The sequence below is a fragment of the Salvelinus fontinalis genome, chromosome 16, assembly GCF_029448725.1.
Source record: "Salvelinus fontinalis isolate EN_2023a chromosome 16, ASM2944872v1, whole genome shotgun sequence".
In the NCBI taxonomy this organism is placed as follows: domain Eukaryota; kingdom Metazoa; phylum Chordata; class Actinopteri; order Salmoniformes; family Salmonidae; genus Salvelinus; species Salvelinus fontinalis.
In genome coordinates this window covers 38,612,325-38,631,937 of record NC_074680.1, presented here as the reverse complement: position 1 = coordinate 38,631,937, position 19,613 = coordinate 38,612,325, and the positions used below count along the sequence as shown (strand labels likewise).

General features: G+C 46.1%; 1 protein-coding gene across 2 annotated transcripts in view; it reads right to left on the bottom strand.

Annotated features, from left to right (window-relative positions):
- Window positions 1-9,944: 9,944 nt before the first annotated feature.
- The window catches only part of LOC129813131 (metastasis-associated protein MTA1-like), a 72,329-nt gene continuing 62,660 nt past the window's right edge, over window positions 9,945-19,613 (bottom strand). For both annotated transcript variants that reach the window (XM_055865336.1, XM_055865337.1), the window contains 2 exons: window positions 15,108-15,256; window positions 9,945-10,662 (listed from right to left, as the gene is read on the bottom strand). In XM_055865336.1, coding sequence (XP_055721311.1) covers window positions 15,147-15,256 — 110 coding nt within the window. In that variant the 3' untranslated portion in view covers window positions 9,945-10,662; window positions 15,108-15,146. The remainder of the gene's footprint in view (window positions 10,663-15,107; window positions 15,257-19,613) is intronic.

The window sequence follows — 19,613 nt, the reverse complement described above, 5'->3', positions numbered from 1 at the left end:
ACAAAGGCCACGGCCCTTGCAGAGCAAGGGGCAACACTACTTAAGTCTCAGAGCAAGTGACGTAACTGATTGAAATGCTACTAGCGCGTACCCGCTAACTAGCTAGCCATTTCACATCCGTTACACTCACCCCCCTTTCAACCTCCTCCTTTTTTCCGCAGCAACCAGTGATCCGGGTCAACAGCATCAATGTCACAGTATAACTTTACGTCGTTCCCTCGCCCCGACACGGGCGCGAACCAGGGACCCTCTGCACACATCGACAACGGTCGCCCACGAAGCATCGTTACCCATCGCTCCACAAAGGCCACGGCCCTTGCAGAGCAAGGGGCAACACTACTTTAGTCTCAGAGCAAGTGACGTAACTGATTGAAATGCTACTAGCACGTACCCGCTAACTAGCTAGCCATTTCACATCCGTTACATTGGCTCCCAGGGAGCAGTTATTGTTGGCGGTTAACTGCCTTGCTCATGGGAAGAACGACAGATTTTTCCAACTTGCCGGCTCGGGGATTCGAACCAGTGCTACCGGAACTTGTCCAATTAGAACAAGTGTAGTTTCAATCTTCCTTTGTGAAACGTTTTGCTACAGTGTGCCCTACTGAACAGGACCCAGGCCTTTCTACCCCAGGCAGCCAATTTGTCATGAGATAATCAGAGGACAGAGCAGATGGCCACTAACCTCCAGGGACCCTGACCTATTATTGATTGATATGATTTATTTAAGTGTCATACACCTACTACTAAACAATAGTACCAATTTCCTTGTACTCAAAACATGTTTTTTGTTTTTTACAAATTGTACAAATATACAATAATCGTACAGCCAAAAACAGTACATTTCTCCTTCTCCTCCAGTCATTGTGAACAAACGGTGCAATCTCAAACACTGAAACAAAAGTTACACCTCTGCTCGTCCCTTAACCAAAATACTTTAGGGTTAGCACCAGAAATGAACAAAAAAAGAACGTCTCAGATTGCCATACAGAGGGCAAAAAAACACTAGATCACAGTCGGCAAATTGTCACCTCTTCAGGCACTCTGTTAAATGTACCCGTATCTATAGCCAGAGGGAGGGTGACGGATCTGAGTTGTGCACAAACTGACCCATTGGCTTTTTGTTAGGTAAACCCATCTAGTACCAGGTCGGAGCCCCCTTCACCTCCAGAACAGCCTGAATGGTTGCACCTGGCCAGCAACAATGTTCAGATACGCTGTGGCGTTCAATCATTGCTCAATTTTTATCAAATGTCCTAACGTGTGCCAGAAAAACATTTACCAGAAGGTTAAACCACTGCCACGGATCAATGGAATCCTGTTGGATTCATTGCGGTTTACGCCAAACCCTGACTCTGCCATCAGCATGACGCAACAGGAACCGGAATTCGTCGGACCAGGGGATATTTTTTCCACTCAGCCTGTCTAAAAATACAACACCGCCCATTTAAGACAAAAAAACTCTTTACCTGACTAGCTTTTCAAAGATGTCTAGAAATGTATGTTTTGTGCTCTTGTAGGAAGCACTCACTTCCCTACTGCTGACTACAAATGATTTATAACATGGGGCTAATAACTCACTAACTAGCAAAGGATATGAACAAAATGTGCACACGTGGCTACATGCAGCTCTCATGCAGCTCGCTTTGATCTCAAAACAAAAAGGGAAAGGGGGATACCTTGGTTGCGGTCCAGACACACCCTCGTCTTATGCCCCGTGCAGAAGATGAATGTGCAAGTAGAGATACTGGGGTGCAAAGGAGGGAAAAAAACTATATGGGGATGAGGTATTTGGGTGGGCTGTTTACAGATGGGCTATGTACAGGTGCAATGATCTGTAAGCTGCTCTGACAGCTGATGCTTAAAGTTAGTGAGGGAGATATGAGTCTCCAGCTTCAGTGATTTTTGCAATTCGTTCCAGTCATTGGCAGCAGAGAACTGTAAGGAAAAGTTGCCAAAAAGGATTTGGCTTTGGGGGTGACCAGTGAAATATACTTGCTGGAGCACGTGCTACGGGTGGGTGCTGCTATGGTGACAAGTGAGCTGAGATAAGGTGGGGCTTTACCTAGCAAAGACTTATAGATGACCTGGAGAAGCGAGGGCCAGCCAACGAGAGCATACAGGTCGCAGTGGTGGGTAGTATATGGGGCTTTGGTGACAAAACGGATGGCACTGTGATAGACTGCATCCAATTTGCTGAGTAGAGTGTTGGAGGCTATTTTGTATATGACATCGCCGAAGTCAAGGATCGGTAGGATAGTCAGTTTTACAAGGGTATGTTCGGCAGCATGAGTGAAGGATGCTGTGCTGTGATATAGGAAGCTGATTCTAGATTTCATTTTGGATTGGAGATGCTTAATGTGAGTCTGGAAGGAGAGTTTACAGTCTAACCAGACACCTAGGTATTTGTAGTTGTCCACATATTCTAAGTCAGAACCGTCCAGAGTAGAGATGCTAGACGGGCAGTCAGGTGTGGGCAGCGATTGGTTAAAGAGCATGCATTTAGTTTTATATGCATTTAAGAGCAGTTGGAGGCCACGGAAGGAGAGTTTTATGGCATTGAAGCTCGTCTGGAGGTTTGTTAGCATACTGTCCAAAGGGCCAGAAGTATACAGGAGGGTGTCGTCTGTGTAGAGGTGGATCAGGGAATCACCTGCAGCAAGAGCAACATCATTGATGTATACAGAGAAAAGAGTCGGCCTGAGAATTGAACCCTGTGGCATCCCCATAGAGATTGCCAGAGCTCGGTACAACAGGCCCTCCGATTTGACACACTGAACTCTGTCTGAGAAGTAGTTGGTGAACCAGGCAAGGCAGTCATTTGAGAAACCAAGACTGTTGAGTCTGCCGATAAGAATGCAGTGATTGACAGACGAAAGCCTTGGCCAGGTCGATGCACAGTATTGTCTTTTATTGATGGCGGTTTTATTGAGGATATAGTTTAGGAACTTGAGCATGGCTGAGGTGCACCCATGACCAGCTCGGAAACCAGATTGCATAGCGGAGGAGGCACGATGGGATTCGAAATGGTCGGTGATTTGTTTGTTATCTTGGCTTTCAAAGACTTTAGAAAGGCAGGGCAGGATGGATATAGGTCTGTAACAGTTTGTGTCTAGAGAGTCTCAACCTCTTCCGTGGCAGCTTTCCAATCTTTGGGGATCTCAGACAATATGAAAGAGAGGTTGAACAGGCTAGTAATAGGGGTTTCAACAATTACGGCGGATAATGTTAGAGTGGGTCCAGATTGTCTAGCCCAGCTGATTTGTAAGGCTCCAGATTTTGCAGCTCTTTCAGAACATCAACTATCTGGATTTGGGTGAAGGAGAAATGGGCGAGGCTTGGGCAAGTTGCTGTGGGGGGTGCAGGGCTATTGACCGGGTTAGGGGTGGCCAGGTGGAAAGCATGGCCAGCCGTAGAAAAATGCTTATTGAAATTCTCAATTATCATAGATTTATCGGTGGTGACAGTGTTTCCTAGCCTCAGTGCAGTGGGCAGCTGGGAGGAGGTGCTCTTATTCTCCATTGACTTTACAGTGTCCCAGAACTTTTTGGGAGTGTGTGCTACAGGATGCAAATTTCTGTTTGAAAAAGCTAGCCATTGCTTTCCTAACTGCCTGTGTATATTGGTTCCTAACTTCCCTGAAAAGTTGCATATCGCAGGGGCTATTCGATGCTAATGCAGTATGCCACAGGATGTTTTTGTGCTGGTCAAGGGCACTCAGGTCTGGAGTGAACCAAGGGCTATATCTGTTCTTAGTTCAACATTTTTTGAATGGGGCCTGCTTATTTAAGATGGTGAGGAAAGCACTTTTAAAGAATAACCAGGCATCCTCTACTGACGGAATGAGGTCAATATCCTTCCAGGATACCCGGGCCAGGTTGATTAGAAAGGCCTGCTCGCTGAAGTGTTTTAGGGAGCATTTGACAGTGATGAGGGGTGGTTGTTTGACCGCGGACACATTACGGACGCAAGCAATGAGGCAGTGATCGCTGAGATCCTGGTTGATGACAGCAGAGGTGTATTTAGAGGACAGGTTGGTCAGGATGATATCTATGAGGGTGCCCGTGTTTATGGATTTGGGGTTGTACCTGGTAGGTTCCATGATAAATTGTGTGAGATTGAGGGCATCTAGTTTAGATTGTTGGACGGCCGAGGTGTTAAGCATATCCCAGTTTGGGTCGCCTAACAGTACAAACTCTGAAGATAAATGGGGCCGATTAATTCACATATGGTGTCCAGGGCACAGCTGGGGGCTGAGGGGGGTCTATAACAAGTGGCAACAGTGAGATACCTATTTCTGGAAAGGTGGATTTTCAAAAGTAGAAGCTCAAACTGTTTGGCCACAGACCTGGATAGTATGACAGAACTCTGCAGGCTGTCTCTGCAGTAGATTGCAACTCCACCCCCTTTGGCAGTTCTATCTTGGTGGGAAATGTTGTAGTTGGGGATGGAAATGTCATAATTTTTGGTGGCCTTTCTAAGCCAGGATTCAGACATGGCTAAGACATCAGGGTTGGCGGAGTGTGCTAAAGCAGTGAAAAACAAAAACTTAGGGAGGAGGCTTCTGATGTTAACATGCATGAAACGAAGGCTTTTACGGTTACAGAAGTCAACAAATGATAGCGCCTGGGGAATAGGAGTGGAACGAGCAGAGTCAAAAGAGCAGCAATAGGTGAACTAGCGGGCCGGGGCTAGTAGATGGTTCTTCGGCGATATCATAACAGAATAGCCTGTTGAGACCACATCGGGCGGGGCTCCGTGTCGACAATAAAGGGTCCAGGCCAATTGGCAAAGGAGGTATTGTAGCCCTAGAATTAGCTGGTATATGGGCTAGCTCAAGGCTAGCTCAAGGCTAGCTGGTGCTTGCTTCGGGACAGAGGCATTAGCTAACAGTAGCCACTCGTTTGTAGCTAGCTAGCTGTGATGATCCGGAGTAATGATCTGGTGTAATGATCCAGAGCAGCAGAAATCCGGTGATATGGTAGAGAGAAGCAGTCCGATATGCTCTGGGTTGATATCGCGCTGTGCAGACTGGAAGGTCATTGTCCGAGCTAAGGCTGGCTGATGCCGGGGAAAAAGTGAGCTAATTAATTTGCTAGCTATCATACAGTAGCCGTGTATTAATAATTATATATTTAAGTAGACATGCAATCATAATTGACTGTAGCGCATATAAAGCACCTACAAGTTACCGGTGGCTGAAAACACAATCAACGCGGATGAACGAGTGATGAATTTTCGGCCAAGGTTGGTACATTTAAAGATTATTCCTGCCACCCTCGCCCCTTGCCCTGCAAGTGTATACTCGTCACACGTCATGAGACGTCATCAGAAGTGTCCACTTAAGTTGAGGGGGTAGGGTGTGTCTTTTAAGTGTTTGGACCGTAGCCTCGTCAGTTGTACAACTGAATGCCTTCAACTGAAATGTGTCTTCCGCATTTAACCCCCTGAATCAGAGAGGTGCAGGTGGCTGCCTTAATCAACACCCACGTCTTCTGCCCCTGAGCAAGACAGTTACCCAACCCACTGTTCTCCTTGCGCAGAAGACATGGATGTCATTAAGGCCCCCCGGCACCTCTCTGATTCAGAAAGGTTGGGTTAAATGCGGAAGCGCATCTACTCACGACCGCTAATACTGTAAACACAGCCCAGTGTAAAGTAAATGGCACAGATCATTTTTGGGAATGGTCTATTTGCATATAGGCCTGCTGCAGCTCTGATTGTTTATGCTGCACCAGTCTGTGTAGAGTACGGGCTGAGTAGTTGGTGTCAATGCAGTAGAATTTTGTACAAAATAATAAAATGCAGTACTACAGGATATTTCTTAACGTAGCTCTTTATTGGCTAGCTATATTGGCTAGCATGTTCACGTATCTCCAACCATGATCAACTGACCATGACCTAACCATCTGGGTGGTCTTAACCAATCATAGCACCAATCATACGGCGGTAAAATGCATCCAATTATAATTCAGTATGTTTACACATATGAATTTTACAGACTGTATGATCACACCGGTAATATATCAGTTATTGTATTACTTGTGAAGCACAGCTGAGTGAGCATACATTTACATAATTAGCTTTGTATTTTACTAGGCTGATGGTGCCCGTATCTGATGGTCAGTCTCAGTGGAGGGAGAGAGCAGCAGACTGAGGGTCAGTCTCAGCAGAGGGAGAGAGCAGCAGACTGAGGGTCCGTCTCAGCAGAGGGAGAGAGCAGCAGACTGAGGGTCCGTCTCAGCAGAGGGAGAGAGCAGCAGGCTGAGGGTCCGTCTCAGCGGAGGGAGAGAGCAGCAGACTGAGGGTCCGTCTCAGCAGAGGGAGAGAGCAGCAGGCTGAGGGTCCGTCTCAGCGGAGGGAGAGAGCAGCAGACTGAGGGTCAGTCTCAGCGGAGGGAGAGAGCAGCAGACTGAGGGTCTGTCTCAGCAGAGGGAGAGAGCAGCAGACTGAGGGTCCGTCTCAGCAGAGGGAGAGAGCAGCAGACTGAGGGTCCGTCTCAGCGGAGGGAGAGAGCAGCAGACTGAGGGTCCGTCTCAGCGGAGGGAGAGAGCAGCAGGCTGAGGGTCCGTCTCAGCGGAGGGAGAGAGCAGCAGACTGAGGGTCCGTCTCAGCGGAGGGAGAGAGCAGCAGACTGAGGGTCCGTCTCAGCGGAGGGAGAGAGCAGCAGACTGATGGTCAGTCTCAGCGGAGGGAGAGAGCAGCAGACTGATGGTCAGTCTCAGCGGAGGGAGAGAGCAGCAGACTGATGGTCAGTCTGAGCGGAGGGAGAGAGCAGCAGACTGAGGGTCAGTCTCAGCAGAGGGAGAGAGCAGCAGACTGAGGGTCCGTCTCAGCGGAGGGAGAGAGCAGCAGACTGAGGGTCAGTCTCAGCGGAGGGAGAGAGCAGCAGACTGAGGGTCCGTCTGAGCGGAGGGAGAGAGCAGCAGACTGAGGGTCCGTCTCAGCGGAGGGAGAGAGCAGCAGACTGAGGGTCAGTCTCAGCGGAGGGAGAGAGCAGCAGACTGAGGGTCCGTCTCAGCAGAGGGAGAGAGCAGCAGACTGATGGTCAGTCTGAGCGGAGGGAGAGAGCAGCAGACTGAGGGTCCGTCTCAGCGGAGGGAGAGAGCAGCAGACTGATGGTCAGTCTGAGCGGAGGGAGAGAGCAGCAGACTGATGGTCAGTCTGAGCGGAGGGAGAGAGCAGCAGACTGAGGGTCAGTCTCAGCAGAGGGAGAGAGCAGCAGACTGATGGTCAGTCTCAGTGGAGGGAGAGAGCAGCAGACTGAGGGTCTGTCTCAGCGGAGGGAGAGAGCAGCAGACTGAGGGTCCGTCTCAGCGGAGGGAGAGAGCAGCAGACTGAGGGTCAGTCTCAGCGGAGGGAGAGAGCAGCAGACTGAGGGTCTGTATCAGCAGAGGGAGAGAGCAGCAGACTGAGGGTTAGTCTCAGCGGAGGGAGAGAGCAGCAGACTGAGGGTCCGTCTCAGCGGAGGGAGAGAGCAGCAGACTGAGGGTCCGTCTCAGCGGAGGGAGAGAGCAGCAGACTGAGGGTCCGTCTCAGCGGAGGGAGAGAGCAGCAGACTGAGGGTCCGTCTCAGCGGAGGGAGAGAGCAGCAGACTGAGGGTCCGTCTCTCAACATCCCTCTGCTCTCCCTTTCCTCCGCGGACCAAAAAGGGAGTCTTTCAGCTCATGGCGAAACTGGAATCGCACCGCATTATTTCTGTCTCACGTACAAATTACTGGTGTTACTACTATGAGTAGAGAAAGTGAAATATTCCTCGACACTCATAAAAAACAGCATCTCTTTGCTGTATTTGTTGAAGGTCTCTCTAGTCGTGGTTTTAAACGTTTTCAAATCTCACAGTATCAACTTTGCTGTAGCTTTCTTTAATGCATGCTACTTTATTGCAGACACCGTCATCTGTGCCATCCGATTGGCCAGTGGTAACTATATAATGCACTTGATTTGCTCTCTGGGCCCGCCCGGAAAACAGCGTTTTTGCCTTCAGACACATGAAATGGTTCAAAATAGCAACAATTCGCATACCCACTTGCAGAGCAGCTGAATCGGGTGCACCTACATACAACGGACCTAGACAAAAAAATAGGAACACAAGGCTTTATCGTTGGGTTTTTTACAGAAATGTTTGGCGATCTACTGGGAATGCTTTGGAGATCGACCAGTCGATCGTGATTGAGGGGTTGGTGACCACTGCTCTAGAAAGTTGAGTTAAATTACAATCTCGTGCTTCTCTCTGTGGGCTGATATTTCTGCGCAGCAGTCCCGGGGGAGCTGCACGGAAGCCTCGGTACAACTGCACGCGCGTGCAGTTTGGCTATAAGGTCCCAGTCGGACACTTGGCATATTTAAAATATGAATATTTTAGTTTTCTGCTGTGTCAACAGTTCAGGATATCAGGTGTTAAAAGCAGAGGTACCTCATCCACTAATTACAGTCACTTTACAAGAGAATGCAGAGTTTAGCTGTTCATTTCATTTCACAGGGAAACTTGAATTACAACCTCAACCCCTGTCTTTCTCCTTCACACAGACAAATGAGACGTTAGGTGACTGCCAAGGCAACATTGATTTTGGATGGGGGCAGGGCTAGACCTCTGGAAGTAGTACATACAGTTGAAGTCGGAAGTTGACATACACTTAGGTACACTCATGCTTTCCATCATGTTGTGGGAGTGCTTTGCTGCAGGAGGGACTGGTGCTCTTCACAAAATAGATGGCATCATGAGGTAGGGAAATTATGTGGATTTATTGAAGCAACATCTCAAGACATCAGTCAGGAAGTTAAAGCTTGGTTGCAAATGGGTCTTCCAAATGGACAACGACCCCAAGCATACTTCCAAAGTTGTGGCAAAATGGCTTAAGGACAACAAAGTCAAGGTATTGGAGTGGCCATCACAAAGCCCTGACCTCAATCCAATAGAACATTTCTGGGCAGAACTGAAAAAGGGTGTGTGAGCAAGGCCTACAAACCTGACTCAGTTACACCAGCTCTGTCAGGAGGAATGGGCCAAAATTTGCCCAACTTATTGTGGGAAGGATTTGGAAGGCTAACCGAAATGTTTGACCCAAGTTTAACAATTTAAAGACAATGCTACCAAAAACTAATTGAGTGTATGTGAACTTCTGACCCACTGGGAATGTGATGAAAGAAATAAAAGCTGAAATAAATCATTCTCTCTACTATTATTCTGACATTTCAAATTCTTAAAATAAAGTGTTGATCCTAAATGACCTAAGACAGGGAATTTTTTGCAAGGATTAAATGTCAGGAATTGTGAAAAACTGAGTTTAAATGTATTTGACTAAGGTGTATGTAAACTTCCGACTTCAACTGTATTCCACTTTTGGCTCCTGCGTGGCGCAGCGGTCTAAGGCACTACATATCAGTGCTAGAGGCTTAACTACAGACCATGGTTTAATTCCAGGCTGTATCACAACCGGACGTGATTGGGAGTCCCATAGAGTGGCACACAACTGGCACAGGGTCGTCCGGGTTAGGGTTTGGCCAGGGTAGGCCGTCATTGTAAATAACATAACTTGCCTAGTTAAATAAAATGTTAAATAAAAAAATTAACTTTGACACAGGACTTGGCCTTAGCATTGATTTGACTTCACCAGGTAAAGACAGCTCTTATGGAATTGACCCATATCCTGAACCTGACATAGAGCCTGGTCTCTAAAAAAGTCTGTCATCAACAGAACCTGGGTGACCTGGAAGTGGTTTAGGAGAGAGGGGGCAGGGCAAAACCTCTAGCAGTCGTATTTCAGTTAACAGTCATCATATTCCATATATAGTACACTACTTTTGACCAGAACCCTGTGAGCCCTATATAGTGCACTACGTTTGACCAAAGCCATGGTCAAAACAAGTGCACTATATAAGGTTTAGGGTGCCATTTGGGACGCTATCTAGGAGTTCCAGAACAGTAATCCCACACAAGGCGAAAAAAATCTATTATCATTTTAATTACATCATTGAAGCATAGATGCATTACTTGTGAAAAAGGTAGAAAAAACAGCATGTTTCAGTCTTTCTCAATAAGTTAAACCTCTCTGGTCAAATAGGGTCGGGCCTGCTCACAAAACAGAATCCTCTTGAAGATTTCAAAATAATAATACAAATAACCAAGGAAGTATACTTATGTCATTGAAATGAATGTTCATCTCCTTGCCATATGTTTAATAAACCTGTTAAAAAAAGATGCAAGTGGCTTATATTACAATACAGACAGTCCTTCTTTCACCCTTTTCCACAGGGGTTTTCCACGCAACAACGAAAGCAGTTTTCATGAAACTAAGTTTCATCTTTTTTTATTTTTTTATTATCAACAATTAAACTTAAGCTTCGGGTTATAGTTGGTAAAAAAAATTAAACTAAAATAAACAAAATAATAATTACAGTAATGACAGTAATAACAAGAAAGGTTAAGTAATAAACACAGTCCTGTACAGTCAGGCAGACTTCCGATAGGCCACAGCCTTAGTTCTATTCCTTCCATTCCAAAAGACGATTGGTTGGTTGGTCTTTGACAGTTTGCAGGCTCATGCTGATTGTGTGAGATGGTGGCCAATCAGTGATGGTGCTGCGGCCTCCAGCCCTGCTCCACTCAAATCCCCCCCAACTCCATCTTTGGATGTGGAAAAATGCCTTCCCATTTCATTTACCTGGGGTAAGAAAACACAAGACGAGGGTTGAGACTTAATAATCCACTTTATGGTTCTAGTGCACAATAGTGTATTATTTAACACACTGTAAATGGATTACTTTTGGAATATCTAGCATTTTATAAGCCCATCAGGACAAATGCATCTTAATACATAAAATATTATACAACGGGTGGTTCTAATCCTGAATGATGGTTAAAACCACATTCCAGCCGGTGTCTATTCCACAAGTTACCACCGGCTAAATCTATGACGTTAAAATGCCTATTTACTCTGTTCCATCTGACTGCGCAATCCACTGTCTCATCAGCCCAGCCAGGCAATTTATAAACTTGATCTCCACTATAACCCTAGACATTATCTCAAATTTATTTTAGACTAACATCTAGTTTTCAACAGCAGAGATTTGTATAAACCTTGCTGGCTGTCTCTGACATTTGCTATATTGTTTCAATATTCAAATTTGATCTCCAGTTGTCCCATAGTAATGAATGTGTTGGGAGTCGGGACGAGACACACAGGCAGGCAGCGTTTCTCATCCAGTCAAAATCATGAATCAGCTAGCATAATTTTTATGGATATAAACAAAGAAATGTCAATTGAAAAAAGGTTAAAACATTTTTTTTTTTAAGTGCAGCTAGTTTGCAGTTTTTCCAGCTTCAGTTTGAAGGGATTGTGTTGCTGTGTTGTTGGATCGCTCCTCTGAACAACAGTGTCCTGATGAGAGAGCACATTTTCTATGCCAGGCGAAATCGCACCTCATTAGGTCATTATTATGGATGTATCCAAATAAATGTCACTAGAAAACAGCTTAAACAAATTAAAATGTTTTTTGTTTTATTTTTTATTTCACCTTTATTTAACCATGTAGGCCAGTTGAGAACAAGTTCTCATTTACAACTGCGACCTGGCCAAGATAAAGCATAGCAGTGCGACAAAAACAACACAGAGTTACATATAAAAAACCGTACAGTCAATAACACAAAAGAAAAGAAAAATAGAAAGATCGATGCACAGTGTGTGCAAATGTAGAAGAGTAGGGAGGTAGGCAATAAATAGACCATAGAGGCAAAATAATTACAATTTAGCATTAATACTGGAGTGATAGATATGCAGATGATGATGTGCAAGTAGAGATACTGGGGTGCAAAAGAGCAAGAGGGTAAGAAATAATATGGGGATGAGGTAGTCGGATGTGCTATTTACAGATTGGCTGTGTACAGTGATCAGTAAGCTGCTCTGACAGCTGATGCTTAAAGTTAGAGAAGGAGATATAAGTCTCCAGCTTCAGAGATTTTTGCAATTCGTTCCAGTCATTGGCAGCAGAACTGGAAGGAAAGGCGGCCAAAGGAAGTGTTGGCTTTATGGATGACCAGTGCAATATACATGCTGGAGCGTGTGCTACGGGTGGGTGTTGCTATGGTGACCAGTGAGCTGAGATAAGGCAGAGCGTTACCTAGCAAAAACGTATTGATGACCTGGAGCCAGTGGGTTTGGCGACGGATATGTAGTGAGGGCCAGCCAACGAGAGTATACAGGTCGCAGTGGTGGGTAGTATATGGGGCTTGGTAATAAAACGGATGGCACTGTGATAGACTGCATCCAGTTTGCTGAGTAGAGTGTTGGAGGCTATTTTGTAAATGACGTCGCCGAAGTCAAGGATCGGTAGGATAGTCAGTTTTACGAGGGTATGTTTGGCGGCATGAGTGAAGGAGGCTTTGTTGCGAAATAGGAAGCCAATTCTAGATTTAATTTTGGATTGGACATGCTTAATGTGAGTCTGGAAGGAGAGTTTACAGTCTAACCAGACACCTAGATATGTGTAGTGCAGCTGCAAATGCAACTAATTTGCTGTTATTCTGGTTGTACTTTTTGACGTGACTGTAAGTTAGCCATAGTTGGCTAGCTAGCAAGCAAGGGATAAGAATGTTGCCAGTATGGCAATGGAAACATTTAGAACAAACAACAGGGTCGCGTCCATAGATACAGAACAAAAAGACTAAATGACTGGGTCGCGTCTCTGGCAACCGAACCGATAGATCAAACGACCAGCCGGCTTGGGTATTGACCCTAGATGTCGGGACTGTATCTTGTGGAAGGATGAAATCGTATGAATAAATTAATCAAAATGTACAAAAATATGTCAATCATTATTTAAATATGTTGGTAACCCGTTGTATAAAGTGATAATGCCCTCGGGCCTCCCAACACCCGTACCGACATATGCTCTGGTATTATCACTTCATTACACCACAGATCGACATCCCGTCAACGAGACAGTTGTAAATCATGCTGCGCGTTATGTCAAGATCTCAGATTTTAGAGAAACAACAAACGTCGATACATATAAGTGTCTTATATCGGATTAAAGATTCCATACTTGTTAATATAACTGCACTGTCCAATTTACAGTAGCTATTACTGAGAAAAAAATGCCATGCTATTGTTTGAGGAGAGCTCCTAACAAAACTGTTTTTTCACCGCGATAGGTTTGATAAATTCACCTCTGAAGGTGAAATGTGTATTAAATCAGAGCAAGATTTCAGAATGTTATCATCCAAAGGGTCCCAGATATAAAGTGTCGTTTTGTTAGATAAAATCATTTTTCATATCCTAAAAAGGTCCATATGGCATGCACGATCGATTTTGTATTTCCACTCTTTCAATTTGCAAAGAAAGGAATCTGTGAAAATCTCACTCTAAATGTTGTTTCAATGAGTCAAATCACGTTTGTTATCTATTCCTCAGAGATCCTAGAAGGTAACAAGACTTCACTATTTCATTAGGGGTGTAGTATATCCTATAGGACACCATATTTGGTCAGAGAGCGACGCCTTCATGGCACACCGATGACACGGGCGGCCATCTCTTGAACGACTGTAGCTTTGTCAAATAAGCACCAATCAGGGTCAAACAAAGCTAGCTAGATAGCCAATGAGCTGGGCTTTAAGGGAGTATCCCTAAACCATGTATATGTTGTAAAATGAAGCTTCTAACCTTGTACGATAGCATGCCTTTTCATTTTGAAACAAAAATTACGAGGATATTCAGAGTTATGAAGTAATGAAACCTGGTTGTTTTGCTAATGTTGAACTTATAATATGGCTACTAATACTTGGAAAGCTAAATCAAAGTCCAAGTATACAGATTTGATGATATTCTTGCAGAAAAATGGAATATGAATGCGAATGTTTTCTTCACGATTTGCCCAAATGTACCTGGGGACTTCACACTAAAAGTCTTGAGGATCAGTCATACTCCAAGTTATCCATCTGAAACTTTGCACATACACTGCTGTCATCTTGTGGACACTATCGGAATTACAACCAGAGTGATGGCTATAACAGTGACCTTTCTCTTGCATTTCAAAGATGGTGGTAAAAAAACACTGGTTGTTTTTTTCTTTGTATTTTCTTCTGTCAGATCTATTGTGTTATATTCTCCTACATTCAATTCACATTTCCACAAACTTCAAAGTGTTTCCTTTCAAATGGTACCAAGAATATGCATATCATTGCTTCAGGGCCTGAGCTAGAGGCAGTTAGATTTGGGTATGTCATTTAGGCGAAAATGGAAAAAAATGGGGCTATCCCTAAGATTTATTGAAGGATGTACATTTTTATTCTGTACAGGCTTCCTTCTTTTCACTCTGTCATTTAGGTTAGTATTTTATTTTTTTTACCTTCATTTAACTAGGCAAGTCAGTTAAGAACAAATTCTTATTTTCAATAGTGGCCTAGGAACAGTGGGTTAACTGCCTTGTTCATGGGCAGAACGACAGATTTTTACCTTGTCAGCTCGGGGATTCGATCTTGCAACCTTCCGGTTACTAGTCCAACGCTCTAACCACTAGGCTATTGTGGAGTAACTACAATGTTGATCCATCCTGTTTTCTCCTATTACAGCCATTAAACTCTGTAACCGTTTTAAAATCACTACTGGCCTCATGTTGAAATCCCTGAGCGGTTTCCTTCCTCTCCGGCAACTGAGTCAGGAAGGACGCCTGTATCTTTGTAGTAACTGTATTGAACATATAGAATGAACAACTGGGTCGCGTCCATAAATATCGAACTAATCGAACTAACGTCTCTAGCAACCAAAAGATGAGAAAGTGTGAGTTATCTTATAAAGAAATATCAACCATTTTTCCCCCTACTGGTAAATGTGTGCTTTAGTATTGTTTTCTTTGGCAACTGTGGTGTAAGCAGGATAAGCACCTCTGTTCTGTACATTACCTTGGAACAATTAACTCTGCAAAGGGAAGAAGTGCCGTTCATTATTTCCAAGGTAATGTACAGAACGTCGCCGTTTATGCCTTACATAATATACCATTTAGCAGACGGTTTTATCCAAAGCGACCTACAGTCATGCGTGAGTGTCCATTTTACGTCAAATCAATCAAATCAGACATCAATCAATTCATCCTTGAATGAGAGGTTTCCTACCTTATATGAAGGTTGTAGTGAGGTCCCTGCTGTAGTCAGTCAGTCCAGTTCATGTACCTCGTCCTGCTGCATGGGGGCAGAAGTGGTCCTGCCTGGCTCAGCTGTTCTCTTGGCCATGATGTCCCACTGTGGGGCTTTGGGCTTTGTTCCTAGCAGAGGACAGAGGGATATTAATTCACACACAAACACACACATGGCAAATGCACACAGCCACACTATATAGTCTATCCCTTTGCCGCATTCATCACTTTGTGACTTATGCTGATGGAGCAGCAGCAATAAAATATGACCTCTCCTGCCCCCTGGTGGTCTATGTAGAACTACATGTTCATGTCTGCCATGTCTCTCCCCTGCGCTGCAGGAGAGCCATTCTACCCAGTGACACACCTCTTGTCCCAAACCCCAACCCTGAGGACAGAAAGACATTGCTACAGAGAGACAATTATAGACTCAGACTAAACAGGACTCTAATCCAACTGCTCTGTTCATACAACATATCACTGAGATTGACTGAAACTTGCAGTAGCCTATACATGTTATTCATGTAGTAGTGCAGTCTGTGATGTGTAGAAGTTTCTTTAAGCTCAGAGGATGTTTCCAAAACAAAGGAGAGAAAGACATGGAGTGCCGGTCAGACTAGTCAGACAGCACATATCCATGGAGACTAGGCTCCCGTCCAAACTCCGAACCCAGAGAAGATGTCTGTAGCTACTAGCTAGTCTGCACTGTAGAACTAAAACAACCACTCAGTGTAGGTAGCCTAAAGGCTTATCTCCTCCTCCACATATCTCTCTCTCTCTCTGCAGACATATTAACACACATGTTTTATATGTGCTCTTCCTTGGACATAGTCCCTAATGAGTGTGGTCTGGTCCAGGAGAGGAGCAGGGTTATTACCGGTGAGGTCCCACCGGACCAAACTACCCCTATAGTCTCAGATAGTTCCTGGCTACCTTCCGTTACCATGACAACACCCACCATATAGCCTGGAGCTATATAAACCACAGGGAGAGAAACCAGCATTCACTACAATCTACTGAGATGGATATACAGAGACAAAGAGAGAGAGAGAGGAGATATGGAGAAGAGAGAGCGAGATGGCGAGAAAAAGCGAGAGATATGGAGGGAGAGAGTGAAAGAGAGGGGGATGGCGATGGAGAGATGGGGGGGAGAGAGATAGAGGGGGAGAGGGAGAGATGGGTAGATAGAGAGAGAGCAGGGAGGGGGAAAAATAAACTGGAGAGAAAGAAGGTTGGGGAAGGTAGAGTAAGAGAAAGAGAGTGAAAGGTGAAGAGTTGGTGAGAAAAAAAGTAGACATCCGTAACCACATTTACAGTAGTACAGTATATTGAGACTGAAAGGGAAACTGAAAGGGAGTGGAGGGGTGGAGAAAAGGGGATGGAGTAAGGTAGAGGTGGTGGAGAAAGGTTGAGGTGGTGGAGGGGTGTTGAAAGGGAGAGGTGGTTGAGGGGTGGAGTAAGGTTGAGGTGGGGGAGGGGTGGAGAAAGGTTGCGGTGGGGGAGGGGTGGAGAAAGGTTGCGGTGGGGGAGGAGTGAAAAAAGGTTGAGGTGGGGGAGGAGTGAAAAAAGGTTATGGTGGGGGAGGGGTGGAGAAAGGTTGCAGTGGGGGAGGGGTGGAGAAAGGTTGAGGTGGGGGAGGGGTGGAGAAAGGTTGCGGTGGGGGAGGGGTGGAGAAAGGTTGAGGTGGGGGAGGAGTGAAAAAGGTTGCGGTGGGGGAGGAGTGAAAAAAGGTTGAGGTGGGGGAGGGGTGGAGAAAGGTTGCGGTGGGGGAGGGGTGGAGGAAGGTTGAGGTGGGGGAGGAGTGAAAAAAGGTTGAGGTGGGGGAGGGGTGTAGAAAGGTTGCAGTGGGGGAGGGGTGGAGAAAGGTTGAGGTGGGGGAGGAGTGAAAAAAGGTTGCGATGGGGGAGGGGTGTAGAAAGGTTGTGGTGGGGGAGGGGTGGAGAAAGGGCGAGGTGGTGGAAGGGTGGAGAAAGGGTGGTGGAGGGGTGGAGTAAGGCTAAGGTGGGGGAGAGGTGGAGTAAGGTTGAGGTGGGGGAAGGGTGGAGCAAGGGTGGTGGAGGGGTGGAGAAAGGGAGAGGTGAGGGAGGGGTGGAGAAAGGGAGAGGTGAGGGAGGGGTGGAGAAAGGGAGAGGTGAGGGAGGGGTGGAGAAAGGGAGAGGTGAGGGAGGGGTGGAGAAAGGGAGAGGTGAGGGAGGGTTGGAGAAAGGGAGAGGTGAGGGAGGGGTGGAGAAAGGGAGAGGTGAGGGAGGGGTGGAGAAAGGGAGAGGTGAGGGAGGGGTGGAGAAAGGGAGAGGTGAGGGAGGGGTGGAGAAAGGGAGAGGTGAGGGAGGGGTGGAGAAAGGGAGAGGTGAGGGAGGGGTGGAGAAAGGGAGAGGTGAGGGAGGGGTGGAGAAAGGGAGAGGTGAGGGAGGGGTGGATAAATATTGAGGCGGTGGAAGGGTGGAGAAAGGGTGGTGGAGGGGTGGAGTAAGGTTGAGGCGGGGGAGGGGTGGAGAAAGGGTGATGGAGGGGTGGAGTAATGTGGAGGCGGGGGAGGGGTGAAAAAAGGTTGAGGTGGGGGAGGGGTGGAGAAAGGGAGAGGTGGGGGAGGGGTGGAGAAAGGGCGAGGTGGTGGAAGGGTGGAGAAAGGGTGGTGGAGGGGTGGAGTAAGGTTAAGGCGGGGGAGGGGTGGAGAAAGGGTGGTGGAGGGGTGGAGTAAGGTGGAGGCGGGGGAGAGGTGGAGTAAGGTTGAGGTGGGGGAAGGGTGGAGAAAGGGTGGTGGAGGGGTGGAGTAAGGTTGAGGTGGGGGAGAGGTGGAGTAAGGTTGAGGTGGGGGAAGGGTGGAGCAAGGGTGGTGGAGGGGTGGAGAAAGGGAGAGGTGAGGGAGGGGTGGAGAAAGGGAGAGGTGAGGGAGGGGTGGAGAAAGGGAGAGGTGAGGGAGGGGTGGAGAAAGGGAGAGGTGAGGGAGGGGTGGAGAAAGGGAGAGGTGAGGGAGGGGTGGAGAAAGGGAGAGGTGAGGGAGGGGTGGAGAAAGGGAGAGGTGAGGGAGGGGTGGAGGAGGGTGGAGGGGTGGAGAAAGGTTGCGGTGGTGGAGGGGTGGAGAAAGGTTGCGGTGGGGGAGGGGTGGAGAAAGGTTGCGGTGGGGGAGGAGTGGAGAAAGGGAGAGGTGAGTGTTGGAGGGGTGGAGAAAGGGAGGTGGGGAGGGGTGGAGAAATGTGGGGGAGGGGTGGAGAAAGGTAGAGATGGTGGAGGGGTGGAGACATTTTTAGGTGGAGGGGTGGGAAAAGAGAGGCAGCAAAAAAGGAGAGGGAGACAAATACAAAAGATACAATGTTGGGGAGCAGATTAAAACCAGAGGAGGGTTAAGGTTAGCCATGAACTAGGGCTGTGGCGGTCACAACCTTTTGTCAGCCTGTGATTGTCAAGCAAATAACTGTCGGTCTCACGGTAATTGACCGTTAATTAGCATAAACACATTTAGCATCTCCTGGTTTCCACACATAGCCTACAAGTCATTTAAAAAAGTCTAATAAATCCATGTAATATAGCCTGCAATGAATCCATTATTTATTTTAGACAGGTCTGAAGAAGCATGATATGAAGAAAATGTAGTCTATTTCAGAAGAACAGAATAGCATACTCCGAGTTGTCCTTATGTTAGGTCCTGATGTGGCTATGCCAAATGTGGGATACACTAGTTCATTTAGCAGTTTACTGACACCGGCCATATTCAACGGGTGTTGTACACACGTAACGTTAGCTAACGAGCCAGCCAGACAACATTAGCCATGGCATTATTTTATATTATTTTATTGTATGAATAATTCAATTGAACAAAGCTGAATAAATGTAAATATTTCCTCCAAACGATCTGAGGGAGTGCGCACATGCGGCTATTCTGTGTTGAGAGGTTAACAAAGAAATAAGTACTCCTGTATGCTTAATTTAGAGTTATTAATGTAACTTTAGTTGTTCTACAAACATTGGGCTATATGTAACTCACCACCTGGATTCAGTCTTATGTAGCAAAATTTGAAATGGTGTTTTTTACATTATATAAAAGTAGACTCAGAGCTACAAAATGGTATATAATACACTGTATTTGAAGAACAACGGGAAAGTAATTCTGATTTGAAAGTTGATCAACTTGTAAACTCACTTTTGAGAAAATCGCCTTTGAATGTTCTGCTAAAGAGCCATCTTCACCCATTCAGCATCGTTCACACCCTCACCCTAACCTTTAGCCCCACCCATCTCGTTTCGCTCTCGAAGTGCACACTTGACGCTCTGGACGATGATTTGTTTACCTCTGGATAACATGAAAACAGCCTAACCAGCTCTGCTGGCAACAATTTCATTACGCTTTTTTGCTGACACCGGCCATATTCAACGGGTGTTGTACACACGTCACTTAACGTTAGCTAACGAGCCAGCCAGCCAACGTTAGCTAGTTAAACAATAAACAGTGCCAACAACGCCACAGTGCTGGGATCTAATCAACCATGTT